This window comes from Oncorhynchus masou, chromosome 5 (genome assembly GCF_036934945.1).
Source record: "Oncorhynchus masou masou isolate Uvic2021 chromosome 5, UVic_Omas_1.1, whole genome shotgun sequence".
Lineage (NCBI taxonomy): Eukaryota > Metazoa > Chordata > Actinopteri > Salmoniformes > Salmonidae > Oncorhynchus > Oncorhynchus masou.
Genome location: NC_088216.1, coordinates 61,049,425 through 61,064,424, shown reverse-complemented (window position 1 = coordinate 61,064,424; position 15,000 = coordinate 61,049,425). Strand labels below are relative to the sequence as shown.

General features: G+C 41.0%; 1 protein-coding gene across 2 annotated transcripts in view; it reads right to left on the bottom strand.

Moving 5' to 3' along the window:
• Positions 1–8,788: 8,788 nt before the first annotated feature.
• The window catches only part of cldn19 (claudin 19), a 16,004-nt gene continuing 9,792 nt past the window's right edge, over positions 8,789–15,000 (bottom strand). The window contains exons 2-5 of one of the 2 annotated variants that reach the window (XM_064966348.1): positions 14,006–14,170; positions 13,314–13,398; positions 13,043–13,189; positions 8,789–10,608 (exon numbers count right to left, since the gene is read on the bottom strand). In XM_064966348.1, coding sequence (XP_064822420.1) covers positions 10,572–10,608; positions 13,043–13,189; positions 13,314–13,398; positions 14,006–14,170 — 434 coding nt within the window. In that variant the 3' untranslated portion in view covers positions 8,789–10,571. The remainder of the gene's footprint in view (positions 10,609–13,042; positions 13,190–13,313; positions 13,399–14,005; positions 14,171–15,000) is intronic. The other variant, XM_064966347.1, reaches the window with a different exon arrangement.

Below are 15,000 nucleotides of genomic sequence, written 5' to 3'. Positions count from 1 at the left end.
TTCAGCAGGGACAGGGAAGATGGTTAAAATTGATGGGAAGATGGATGGAGCCAAATACAGGACCATTCTGGAAGAAAATCTGCTGGAGTCTGCAAAAGACCTGAGACTGGGACGGAGATTTGTCTTCCAACAAGACAATGATCCAAAACATAAAGCAAAATCTACAATGGAATGGTTCAAAAATAAACATATCCAGGTGTTAGAATGGCCAAGTCAAAGTCCAGACCTGAATCCAATCGAGAATCTGTGGAAAGAACTGAAAACTGCTGTTCACAAATGCTCTCCATCCAACCTCACTGAGCTCGAGCTGTTTTGCAAGGAGGAATGGGAAAAAATTTCAGTCTCTCGATGTGCAAAACTGATAGAGACATACCCCAAGCGACTTACAGCTGTAATCGCAGCAAAAGGTGGCGCTACAAAGTATTAACTTAAGGGGGCTGAATAATTTTGCACGCCCAATTTTTCAGTTTTTGATTTGTTAAAAAAGTTTGAAATATCCAATAAATGTTGTTCCACTTCATGATTGTGTCCCACTTGTTGTTGATTCTTCACAAAAAATACAGTTTTATATATTTATGTTTGAAGCCTGAAAAGTGGCAAAAGGTCGCAAAGTTCACGGGGGCCGAATACTTTCGCAAGGCACTGTATCTGCTGGTGTTACTGATTGCTGGAGGGTAAGAGAACGGATTAACACCATTCTTTATTGTTTGAGATAAACTCCAGGGGCCAGTTCCGTGGGCACAGATTAAAAGGTACATTTTGGATTAGTACATAAATTGTTGTACTTTTTAATGAATGATATATAGCCATTGATTCTTGAAAAATATAACATGAAGAATATAATGCATCTGTTTTACCCCATTAGAACCCAAAATATAACCTTGTTTAAAACAACCACTGTATGGCTTCAAAACATTAAAACCTAAAAACTATCATTTTCATATCATGGATGGTCAGGCCTTGATTCCACAGCTCAGTCTATGACTGCCTATGAATTTGAGAGTGGTTACATTTCCTCCAGTCCAATCCCTCAGCTAATTACCAAAAAAGTGTCAGGGTGACCACGTTATTGTTTGATTCTTAGATTGAAATGATTGAGCATGCTTTTCAATCAGACTAGGCTTCATCTGTATTTGAAAACCGACACTCAAAGATTTGTTTATGTTGCAGAGAGCCTAGTTGTCCTTAAACTGTTATAGGTTTTATAACCACCAGGGTGCTCTCTACTTCACAGAGTCTTACAGAGAAATCTCTGTGCCATTGGCAATATGTGTGAATATAATATAATTGGTGTGTGTTGTGATAGAGGGATGCTAAGGACCAGTTCTCCTCAGTGGGCCTGAGCTCGCGGTGCAGGGGCCTGTGGGGTGAGTGTCTCCATGACAGCATAGTGAGACTGTGGACCTGTGATGTCACCATAACCTACCTGGAAGAGCTGCCAAGTGAGATCACGTACACCGGATTTCCTTCGAACCCAGTTTCAAATTAAAACCGCAAAAACAGCATTGGGACTACCTTCACTTTCTAGTAATTATATTTCTATGGTTTCAACCATTCATATTTGTTTTAACATTATTTATGCAACATACCTTAATAATGACACAATATTCAACAAATTACATGCATGTGCTTAGTTTGTCCATTTGTAACACTGGCAGGTCTGCTTGGAATAGGAGGTCTGCTGTGGTGTGGAGACCGGTGTGGAGACCGGTGTGGAGACCGGTGTGGAGACCGGTGTGGAGACCGTCGCCAGATACAGGGAAGAGGTGTGTAAACTATCGTTGATTATTAAGATACTGTTATAACTGTTTTTTCACAGTATCATTGAAAGGAATCACTGACTGATCTCTCTTTCTCTGTCTACTACAGTTGGTTTATGGGATACCAGGGATAACATATGAGCTGGGCAACTCTTATTGGCTGACTGCTGGGGGTGTGGCCTGCACTCTGACCTCAGCAGTCACCCTGTTGACCACCAGACGTCTGTCCAACAGGAGTGAGGTCATAAGACGGCGCCGGATTAACACCAATGGTCAACATGTCGAGCAGATAACAATCGATAGGAGCTACACCTAGATGTGTCCATATTAATCATACACCTCAAATTGTGAGTCTGGCCCCTTGTGAGTCATATAAATAGATACACACTGAGTGCACAAAACATTAACTACATTTGCTTTTTCCATGGCACAGACTGACCAGGTGAATCCAGGTGAAAGCTATGATCCCTTATTGATGTCATATGAGAAGCGAGGCTATATACAGACACCGGTTAGTCAGGCTTATTGAGGTAGTATGTACATGTAGGTATGGTTAAAGCGACTATGCATATTTGATGAACAGAGAGTAGCAGTAGCATAAAAAGAGGGGTTGGCAGGTGGTGGACACAATGCAGATCGCCCGGTTAGCCAATGTGCTGCAGGAGGGACTGGTGCACTTCACAAAAGCCCTGACATCAATACCATAGACAATTTGGGGGCAGAACTGAAAAAATGTGTGCGAGCAAGGAGGCCTACAAACCTGATTCAGTTACACATGCTCTGTCAAAAGGAATCGGACAAAATTCACCCAACTTATTGTGGGAAGCGTTTGGAAGGCTACCCGAAACGTTTGACCTAAGTTAAACCATTTAAAGGCAATGCTACCAAATACTAATTGAGTGTATGTAAACTTCTGACCAGCTGGGAATGTGATGGAAGAAATTAAAACTTAAATAAATCATTCTTCTTTACTATTATTCTGATATTTCACATTCTTAAAATAAAGTAGTGATCCTAACTGACCTAAGACAGGAAATTTTTACTAGGATAAAATGTCAGGAATTGTGAAAAACTGAGTTTAAATGTATTTGGCTAAGGTGTATGTAAACTTCCCACTTCCACTGTATGTCACTCCCTTTAAGGTTTCTTCCCCAGTCATCATTGTTCCTGTATCTGTTTCATGTCGGTGTGCTGTTCGTGTTTCTTGTTTTGTTAATTTTTTAATTAAATGTATTAATTCCCTGAACTTGCTTCCCGACTTTCAGCGTACGTCGTTACAAGAACTTTGTTCCGTACCCTTTGATCACAATATACCTCCCTTATACCACCTCATTTGCTCACATCGTACAGTGCCTTGCGAAATTATTCGGCCCCCTTGAACTTTGCGACCTTTTGCCACATTTCAGGATTCAAACATAAAGATATAAAACTGTATTTTTTGTGAAGAATCAACAACAAGTGGGACACAATCATGAAGTGGAACGACATTTATTGGATACTTCAAACTTTTTTAACAAATCAAAAACTGAAAAATTGGGCATGCAAAATTATTCAGCCCCCTTACGTTAATACTTTGTAGCGCCACCTTTTGCTGCGATTACAGCTGTAAGTCGCTTGGGGTATGTCTCTATCAGTTTTGCACATCGAGAGACTGAAATTTTTTCCCATTCCTCCTTGCAAAACAGCTCGAGCTCAGTGAGGTTGGATGGAGAGCATTTGTGAACAGCAGTTTTCAGTTCTTTCCATAGATTCTCGATTGAATTCAGGTCTGGACTTTGACTTGGCCATTCTAACACCTGGATATGTTTATTTTTGAACCATTCCATTGTAGATTTTGCTTTATGTTTTGGATCATTGTCTTGTTGGAAGACAAATCTCCGTCCCAGTCTCAGGTCTTTTGCAGACTCCAGCAGGTTTTCTTCCAGAATGGTCCTGTATTTGGCTCCATCCATCTTCCCATCAATTTTAACCATCTTCCCTGTCCCTGCTGAAGACAAACAGGCCCAAACCATGATGCTGCCACCACCATGTTTGACAGTGGGTATGGTGTGTTCAGGGTGATGAGCAGTGATGCTTTTACGCCAAACATAACGTTTTGCATTGTTGCCAAAAAGTTCAATTTTGGTTTCATCTGACCAGAGCACCTTCTTCCACATGTTTGGTGTGTCTCCCAGGTGGCTTGTGGCAAACTTTAAACAACACTTTTTATGGATATCTTTAAGAAATGCCTTTCTTCTTGCCACTCTTCCATAAAGGCCAGATTTGTGCAATATATGACTGATTGTTGTCCTATGGACAGAGTCTCCCACCTCAGCTGTAGATCTCTGCAGTTCATCCAGAGTGATCATGGGCCTCTTGGCTGCATCTCTGATCAGTCGTCTCCTTGTATGAGCTGAAAGTTTAGAGGGACGGCCAGGTCTTGGTAGATTTGCAGTAGTCTGATACTCCTTCCATTTCAATATTATCGCTTGCACAGTGCTCCTTGGGATGTTTAAAGCTTGGGAAATCTTTTTGTATCCAAATCCGGCTTTAAACTTCTTCACAACAGTATCTCGGACCTGCCGTGTGTGTCCCTTGTTCTTCATGATGCTCTCTGCGCTTTTAACGGACCTCTGAGACTATCACAGTGCAGGTGCATTTATATGGTGACTTGATTACACACAGGTGGATTGTATTTATCATCATTAGTCATTTAGGTCAACATTGGATCATTCAGAGATCCTCACTGAACTTCTGGAGAGAGTTTGCTGCACTGAAAGTAAAGGGGCTGAATAATTTTGCACGCCCAATTTTTCAGTTTTTGATTTGTTAAAAAAGTTTGAAATATCCAATAAATGTCGTTCCACTTCATGATTGTGTCCCACTTGTTGTTGATTCTTCACAAAAAAATACAGTTTTATATATTTATGTTTGAAGCCTGAAAAGTGGCAAAAGGTCGCAAAGTTCATGGGGGCCGAATACTTTCGCAAGGCACTGTATCTGACTGTTTGACTTACTGTAAATTGAGAAATTATGTGACTAAACTCATCAAAAAGAAGAAACTGTGATATGAAGCCAATATCAATGATATGAAGAATGATGGAAAAAAACCTTTTGAGTACTTCAAATGGAATTGTGGGCAGAAACACAAATTCAACTACATCTTTCATCGAATCAGATGGCTTATTAATCACAAAACCATTTGATATTGGCAATTATTTTTATTTTTATTTCATTAGCAAAGTGGGAAAACTTAAACAAAAAAATCCAACAACGAATAGTGAGCTATTGTACTCATGAAAAAAAAATCTATACTGAAAGAAAAGCTTTGCAATTTTGAATTTTGTAAAGTTTTGTGTGAGAGGTTCAAAACGTATTGTTATCGATCAATAATGACAAATGCCTCCTGGCATTGACAACTACTGAGAATGGTAGCTGACTCTGTAGTCACTCCTATATGTCATATCTTTAATCTGAGTCTAGAGTAAAGTATTTGTCCTCGGGCGTGGAGGTCATTCCCCTACTCAAGAGTGGTAAAGCAGCCTTTACTGGTTCTAATAGTAGACCTATCTGCTTGCTGCCAGCTCTTAGCAAACTGTTTGACAAAATACAATGCTACTTCTCAGTAAGCAAATAAACAACAGACTTTCAGCATGGTTATAGAGAAGGGCACTCAACATGTACTGCACTGACACAAATGATTGATGATTGGTTGAAAGAAATTGTCAATAAGAAGATTGTGGAAGCTGTACAGTTAGATTTCAATGCAGCCTTTGATATTATTGACCATAAACCTGTTGTTGAGAAAACGTATGCGTTATGTATTTTTTAACCTCTGATGTATCTTGGATTCAGAGCTACCTATCTGATAGAACTCAGATGAGTTTCTTTAATGGAAGCTTCTCTAATGTCAAGCATGTAAAGAGTGGTGTACAGTACCTTCAGAAAGTATTCAGACCCTTTGACTTTTTCTGTTTTCTTCTTTTACAGCCTTATTCTCAACTGGAAAAAAACAATTCCCTCATCAATCTACACACAATGCCCCACAATGACAAAATAAAAATTGTTTTATAGAAATTGTTGCTAACATACTAAAAATAAAAACAGAAATATCACATTTACATAAGTATTCAGACCCTTTACTTTGTTAAAGCACCTTTGGCAGCGATTACATCAAGTATTCTTGGGTATGATGCTACAAGCTTGGAACACTTGTATTTGGGAAGTTTCTCCCATTCTTCTCTGCAGATCCTCTCAAACTCTGTCAGGTTGGTTGGGGAGCGTTGCTGCACAGCTATTTTCAGGTCTCTCCAGAGGTGTTTGATCGGGTTCAAGTCCGGGCTCTGGCTGGGCCACTCAAGGACATTCAGAGACTTGTCCCGAAGCCACTCCTACATTGTCTTGGCTGTGTGCTTAGGGTCATTGTCCTATTGGAAAGGTGAACCTCCACTGCAGTCTGAGGTCCTGAGCACTCTGGAGAAGGTTTTCCTCAAGGATCTCTCTGTACTTTGCTCCGTTCATCTTTGCCTCGATCCTGACTAGTCTCCCAGTTCCTGCAGGTTTTCCTACTTACAAAGCATGTAGAGGTCTGTAATTTTTATCATAGGTACACTTCAACTGTGAGAGACGGAATCTAAAACAAAAATCCAGAAAATCACATTGTATGATTTTTAAGTCATTAATTTGCAGTTTATTGCATGACATAAGTATTTGATCACCTACCAACCAGTAAGAATTCCGGCTCTCACAGACCTGTTAGTTTTTCTTTAAGAAGCCCTCCTGTTCTCCACTCATTACCTGTATTAACTGCACCTGTTTGAACTTGTTACCTGTATAAAAGACACCTGTCCACACACTCAATCAAACAGACTCTAATCTCTCCACAATGGCCAAGACCAGGGAGCAGTGTAAGGACATCAGGGATAAAATTGTAGACCTGCACAAGGCTGGGATGGGCTACAGGACAATAGGCAAGCAGCTTGGTGAGAAGGCAACAACTGTTGGCGCAATTATTAGAAAATGGAAGAAGTTTAAGATGACGGTCAATCACCCTCGGTCTGGGGTTCCATGCAAGATCTCACCTCGTGGGGCATCAATGATCATGAGGAAGGTGAGGGATCAGCCCAGAACTACACGGCAGGACCTGGTCAATGACCTGAAGAGAGCTGGGACCACAGTCTCAAAGAAAACCATTAGTAACACACTACGCCGTCATGGATTAAAATCCTGCAGCACACGCAAGGTCCCCCTGCTCAAGCCAGTGCATGTCCAGGCCCGTCTGAAGTTTGCCAATGACCATCTGGATGATCCAGAGGAGGAATGGAAGAAGGTCATGTGGTCTGGTGAGACAAAAATAGAGCTTTTTGGTCTAAACTCCACTCACCGTGTTTGGAGGGAGAAGAAGTATGAGTACAACCCCAAGAACACTATCCCAACCATGAAGCATGGAGGTGGAAACATTATTCTTTGTGGATGCTTTTCTGCAAAGAGGACCGGACGACTGCACCGTATTGAGGGGAGGATGGATGGGGCCATGTATCGCGAGATCTTGGCCAACAACTTCCTTCCCTCAGGAAGAGCATAGAAGATGGGTCATGGCTGGGTCTTCCAGCATGACAACGACCCAAAACACACAGCCAGGGCAACTAAGGAGTGGCTCCGTAAGAAGCATCTCAAGGTCCTGAGTGACCTAGCCAGTCTCCAGACCTGAACCCAATAGAAAATCTTTGGAGGGAGCTGAAAGTCCGTATTGCCCAGCGAAAGCCCCGAAACCTGAAGGATCTGGAGAAGGTCTGTATGGAGTAGTGGGCTAAATTCACTGCTGCAGTGTGTGCAAACCTGGCCAAGAACTACAGGAAACGTATGATCTCTGTAATTGCAAACAAAGGTTTCTGTACCAAATATAAAGTTCTGCTTTTCTGATGTATCAAATACTTATGTCATGCAATAAAATGCAAATGAATTACTTAAAAATCATACAATGTGATTTTCTGGATTTTTGTTTTAGATTCCGTCTCTCACAGTTGAAGTGTACCTATGATAATAATTACAGACCTCTACATGCTTGGTAAGTAGGAAAACAAATAGTTGTTCTCCCCACTGTACATGACATGTTAATGTTTTAAAATGTACATAAATTGTAAATTATTTGTCTGTAATGTATTTTTCGTGTGATTTTCAGGATTTTTTCCCTCATTTTGTCTGTCATAGTTGAAGTGTACCTGTGATGCAAATTACAGGCCTCTCTCATCTTTTTAAGTGGGAGAACTTGCACAATTGGTGGCTGACTAAATACTTTTTTGCCCCACTGTATCTGGATTCAGTCTAGTGTTGTGGGTTGGTACATGCTGTAACTGTGTCACTATATTTAGATGGTCTCTTATAGATTGTTTGTTGATCCATAATCCATACAGAAACTGTCAGATGTAGTGTACAATATGACTCTGTTTACTAACGTACCCTCATCCTTCTTCCCTAATCCCAGAAAAGTCAATCATGTCCTTGAATGTCTTGATAAAGGTCGACTTGACTGAAAGATTGTTACAGAAATTCATTGCAGAGATAAATGTGTGTGGGAGTCATTTTATCATTGATGATAACTGAGAGATGAATATATGTGGTGGTCGTGCTTGTTAACTTTGAGAATGACTCTCAGAGCTACTGAGGCAGAACTGGAATTCCACCGTCTGCAATTACTGAACGGCGGGGAAGGAAAGGTATTTGGGGTGGAAGAGAAAGTGGGAGAGGTGAAAGAGAGGGAGGTTGAAAAGGAGGGGTAAGGAAGTGTGAAATCATATCTGAACCCCAGGAGGTGGCCTTTGTCTGCCCGTAGACTCGTGTGTGTGTGTGTGTGTGTGTGTGTGTGTGTGTGTGTGTGTGTGTGTGTGTGTGTGTGTGTGTGTGTGTGTGTGTGTGTGTGTGTGTGTGTGTGTGTGTGTGTGTGTGTGTGTGTGTGTGTGTGTGTGTGTGTGTGTGTGTGTGCGTGTGCGTGCGTGCGTGTGTGATGGTGGTGATGGTGTATGTGTGCCAAACAAAGCATGAACACAACGTTTTTATGCTCTTACTTTATTCTAAAATAAGCATACATGAGTATACTTCAAAAGAAATTATACTTAAAATAATAATAGTGAATATTAGATGAAGAAAATGCATGGTAAATAAATGTAGGCAACAGAAACACACGTTTGACCTGATTACATTCAGCAAAATGGCCGTTACTAAGTACAGGACCTGTACAGGAGACCGTGTTTTCAGCACCCGGAGTACAGAATAAGTTGCCGTAGTCAATAACAAAACACATCTTCCATCCACACTAAATCATATTGGCACTTAACTAAATCGAATGCATGTATAGTAATATCCTCAATCTGGGCTACTGTACATGTACTTCTTCCAAACCGTCTCACAACTTTCACAAAGCGTGCCATCGCTCTCATCAGATAGGGACATTTAGGAATCTGTCTGTCTGTTGTTTTCTAAGTGGTATACTAGCTACAGTACAGTACATATTCATGTTCAGAGATATAACTACATGCAACAGTTTGTCTGAATGGTACATTTCATGCAAGAGAAAAAGACGTCCACGGATATGTTTTACCATATGTCCATATAGGATGTGACACTGTGGGATCCGTGTATAACAGTCAAAAACATACACACAAACACACATGTTATAAGGCACTGCAGTAGGGAATATGTAGTAGAAAGGCTGGAGGTGGTGGTATAAACATCTGGGCACTTCTGTATTCTATGTTCTATAAATACACCCTGAATGACTTCCTCTCCCAGAAACTAAAGACAGACTACAGACAGAAAGAATCATAGATTCAGGTTTACTGGCTTTCAATTATCCAAATAGCAGTTATATGTCATGTGTGAGCACAAATAACACCTGTGCAGAATACCATTTAATATTGCTTGTGTACAAAACTGATTCTAAAATACATTGACAAACATTTAACACATGGGCATCTTTAAGAATGATACAGTACTAGCTACCCATTAGGGTTGGTCTGCAGATGTATTCAGTGTATTCTGGATTGATTTTGTTTGCTTTCTGAAAGTGTCTTTTCTATTGAACGTGTCTTGTCTGCTTATGTTTTCTATTGAGAGTGTCTTGTCTGCTTCTATTTTCTTTGAGAGAGTGTCTTGTCTGTTTGTGTTAGACAGTGTCTTGCCTGTTGCCAAAAATCTAACACATCGTGGGGCCAAAGGAGTCGCCCAAACTATAAGTATTCCTCCTTTTTCTCTGGTGGGGAATGTTTAACATTTGGTCTGCAATTTAAAAGAAAAAACATGTTTCAGTAAATGTACATTTGAATACTCAGAGAACAAAACCAAAATGCACATTTCTACCAACCCAGAAATCACAGGATATTAGTGAAGCAGAAATCAACATAACATAATGACATGACAAGTCTCACGTGTTCAGTTAAAGTCCAGTCAATAAAAGATAAAAGGATATCATGGACGTTCTAGTAAAGGGTTCACAGGTTGAAATACAGTGAAATACTGCCCCTCTAGTCTAGTCAGCACACTTCTCCTTTAAGAGTCTATATTTACAAACAGGCTCAGGAAGTGGGAGAAGGGAAGAAGCAATCTCTTAAAGGGGTGGCGGACATTGTGTCGACCCTTAATATCAGACACTGATAAGGAGCAGACATTTAGGAATGGGGTATGGGGTTGGAGGGAGGGAGGGAGGGAGGGGCAGAGGGGGAGCAACAAATACTATAGTGGAGAGACAAAGGTCCAAATGTTGAATCTAGGAAGGAACAGGGAAAGGGGAGACAGTGAGTGGAACTCGGACAGTCCTGGGGGACAGGCAGGGGTTGGTCAGTCAGGGAAACTAGTCTCACTCAACAACTCTGCCCTGAATTAGGGAAGAGAAGAAGACAGGCAGAGAAGAACAGCATTAGATGAGAGGAGACGAGAGGAGAGAGACACACATCAAGACCTCACCGATTCACCATTACAGGAAGCTCTCTGGTATTAGTGGGTGAATGAGTGCTTGATATTGCATGCTAGGTAAGGAACAATTAGAAGAGATGCTAGCTATCCAGGCTGCCCTAGATGTGAAGAGGCGCATGCTAGTTAGGCTGCGCTAGCTCTGTGATTAGTTACTGAGTGAAGATGGTTGAAGTGTTTTTGAAAGAGAAAGGTTGTTGATCCTAAATTAAGGGTTAAGGATGGAGAAATTGGTGGATGCTGATGAGTCACAGCGCACAGATCATTTGTAATGTAATTTGTTCTATGGCATGGAATTGATCAGACATTATGTCCAAATGTGTTGGGTTTATGATGGCTGGTTTTGCTTTGTTTTTATGTTTTATGTTTTTATTCTTAATAAAAGCCAATAAAGGGCCATGTTTTATAAACCATAAAGCAGGGTGTTAGACACGTAACCTTTCCAGGTTTCCAACTAGTTGCCGAACCTTTCTCTTACATTGAATAAAGAAAGTGGTCGTGTTGAAACCAGAAACGTGTTAATCTGACAGCTAGCAACTCTTGGCTTATTGTTGACATATACCTACTCATTTCAGGTTTGGGAGTTGAGGTCTTTAATAGAAACGTTTCTGGAGAATATTGTTGATGGTGGTTCAGCACTTTATTGTTCATTTTGAAAACACTTAAACATATTTAAAATCATTGAAAATAAGAAAAAAGTAATGGCTAGTAAGTAAACTAGGTGCTTCAGATCAGTAAGACCTACTTTAGGTACACACAAAGTTACAAACAACATAACAAATATTTATGTATTTTCTTTTGGCTTTTAGCTAGTTCAGTCACATTTGTAATTTGGTAATGACTCTTAGAGGACATCTGTTGTTGACAGGCTTGTAATGGTCAACCTCCCCCCTTTCATTTAGCAGAAGTGTAGGAGGTCCTTCAGGCCTATGTACCCTCATTCTGAGTACAATGGAACACTCCATACACAAGGACTTTACTAAGGAGAGAGGCCAGATGACCAGAAAACGGGGGGCTTGGAACAGTTCTTATAAAAGTTCAATGGTTCTGTTATCGGAAGCACGATTAACCAACCCTTTTACCCAAATGAATTATGATCAAGAGCGATGAAGAGTCAGCGTTGTGGGTGGTGGATTCAAGCAGAGAAATGCATGGGTTGAGTTGGGGTTCAGGAGGTCTAGATGGCCTGAGCAGAGGCTCAGTGAGTGACTAAAAGCACAGTATTTAGCATAGAATAGAGTAGTATCAAATAGAATTTCAATGTCCATTGAAAATGTATGTTTTATTTCAGAGTGTTTGCCTACAGAGCACACAAGGAATAAAACCATGAGTTTAACTGAATCTGACAGGTTTTATAACAGTCGGTTTTTATAAGAGGTCAGCCAGTAGTCCTTAGCTATGCAGTCTCTGAGGTATAGAACACATGGATGATGGATATTGGGTAGACTTGCATGGATGTGTTAACAAATGGAACGTGATGTTAAGGCATGCAATGACCGGCGTCTCTCTCTCGTTAAAACAACATTTATTTTAGCTCACATATTTGACCCTTTTCTGTATATCTGATTCGAACTGATGACATCATAAAATGCTGCTTATCCAAACCGCATCAAAATAGCCCAGAGAAGATTTTCTGCTCTATTCGGAATGTCAGCCCTGTATGATGTCATCAACTATATTCGATTGGAATGTTAAAATGTGTTAGAAGACACAAAGCAACACACACATAGACACAGCTCCAACCAGGAAGTATAGGACATGCTAGCCAAACCACAAAATTGTTTTATTTTTCTATGATCGTGTTTGTCCCACAATTTACCTTCAGGCATTCTGCCATAAAACAATTCCTATGTCTCCTCTACACAGTAATTACTTTTCCAATACTTGATTTAGTTACGTTTAATGACTTTTAAGCCACATGCCAGATTTGATAAACATAAAATGCTTTAAAAAGATAATTGAGCAAAATGACCATCCTCTCAACGACATGTATTGCAATAAAATGTAAAAGTTTCAGCTGAAGAATGTTCCATAGATTATGTAATGTCATTATAAAAGCCTCTGAATTCCTAAAAGTTTCTAAAATCCAGAGGTGGAGACTGTGCTTGTGTGTGTGTGTGTGTGTGTGTGTGTGTGTGTGTGTGTGTGTGTGTGTGTGTGTGTGTGTGTGTGTGTGTGTGTGTGTGTGTGTGTGTGTGTGTGTGTGTGTGTGTGTGTGTGTGTGTGTGTGCAAGTGTTTGTGAGCTTTACACATCAGTTAAAGAGAAAAGGGGAGGAGCAAAGTGTGGCCTCTACTCTCTGTTTGGGTGGCTGCTGGGAGGGGGGAGGTTTACACGTACTCCCTGGCTGTGGATGGTTGTGATTGGCGGTAGTACTGCTGCCCTCGCCTCTCCTCATTGGAGCAGGAGCAGCACAGGAAGGATCCACCCAAAACCGTCAAGCTGGCCGCCGCCCATCCCACGAACAGGGCTGACCCAAACTCATACCTGCAGTGTAAATGGTCAAATCTGTCTTTAATACCATTTTTTACAGTACTATTAGACATGTTATCTATTACTCAGAGACAAACTGAGTGGTAGATACAGTGTGTGACCAGTGTGATAGGGTTACCTGGCATTGACCGGCGTGTTTGGGTTGAAGAAATGATAGGACACCTGAGTGGCGTACCAGGACACGGACACCAGCGTACACAAACCTGCAGAGAGAAGAAGAGAGAAAGAGAGAGGAGGGGGGAACAACATCACATTATGAATCTAAACAAGAACATACACACACGTACACACACACACACACACACAGTGCAACAGTAAAAGCACTCTGTGTAATGACTCTGAGATTGTTATTCTCTCTGTCAGGCTCATGGTTGTCTCTGAGGTCATGGAGCTAATGTGTCCAAAATCACCACTTCCTGTTTACAGCTGGGACCCTTATTACCCAGAAGACCGCTGGTGAGAGTTTCTGATCAGAGGAATGCAAGACATGAGCCCTGAAAGACTGGTTCCACTCAAACAGTAAAAGTGAGAGTAAGATAGTGAACAAAATTATAGAGATAACAAGCTCTTAAGTACAACTCACTGTAGTACCTGAACCTTTAACTTAGGGAGTGGTACTTCACCAGTATGTATATATTTTCTAATAGCTGATTAATTTGTGGGTGTTGAGGTGGTTAAAAAAACAGCAAGCTACACTGGAAAATCAGTGTTATCAGTGTTATCATACAGGTGTCCACACCCGCTCCAGAGTTCTGTTTGTTTCTTTAATCACATGACAGTCACATGGTGGTCACCTGATAGTGGTCTCACCTGCGAGTAGAAAGAGGGCTCCTCCAGACACAGCGATGAGCCCCTTGGAGGCGGGGTTATTGTCGCCCACCTTAGTGCACTTCATCCCCACTACACTCACTATCATTCCTATGAAGCCCAGCAGCACGGACACCACCATAAGAGCACGACATGTCTGGATGTGAACTGTGGATAGAGTGGGAGGGGTGAAAGAAGAGGATGAGAGAAGACAAAAGAATAGATGAAGGCAGAGAGATGGGAGAAGAGGTGAGAGGAGAAAAGAAAAGAGGGGAAACATGAGGGGGGTATGAGGAGAGCGATAGAGCATGTAGAATATAGAAGGGTGGAGTGGTAGCAGGGAGAGAAACAAGTGTTGAGAGGGTCAAGGGAATGACAGAAAGAGGGGAAGAGAGAGGACAACAGAATGGGAATGTTAAGGCAGTGGTACTCGGCTTCAGACGGCAAGGAGATCAGACAGACTACAGGGTACAAACAGAATATCTACACAGCCTAGTATATTTATGTACAAAATCTACATACAGCCTGGTATATATATATACATACAGTGGGGAGAAAAAGTATTTGATACACTGCCAATTTTGCAGGTTTTCCTACCTCCAAAGCATGTAGAGATCTGTAATTTTTTATTATAGGTAAACTTCAACTGTGAGAGATGGAATTTAAAACAAAATCCAGAAAATCACATTGTATGATTTTTAAGTAAAAGTACTTTGGTGCGAAAAGTGCAAATCAGTCCCAGAACAACAGCAAAGGACCTTGTGAAGATGCTGGAGGAAACAGGTACAAAAGTATCTATATCCACAGTAAAACGAGTCCTATATCGACATAACCTGAATGGCCGCTTAGCAAGGAAGAAGCCACTGCTCCAAAACTGCCATTAAAAAGCCAGACTACGGTTTGCAACTGCACATGTGGACAAAGATCGTATTTTTGGGAGAAATGTCCTCTGGTCTGATGAAACAAAAATAAAACTGTTTAGCCCTAAAGACCATCGC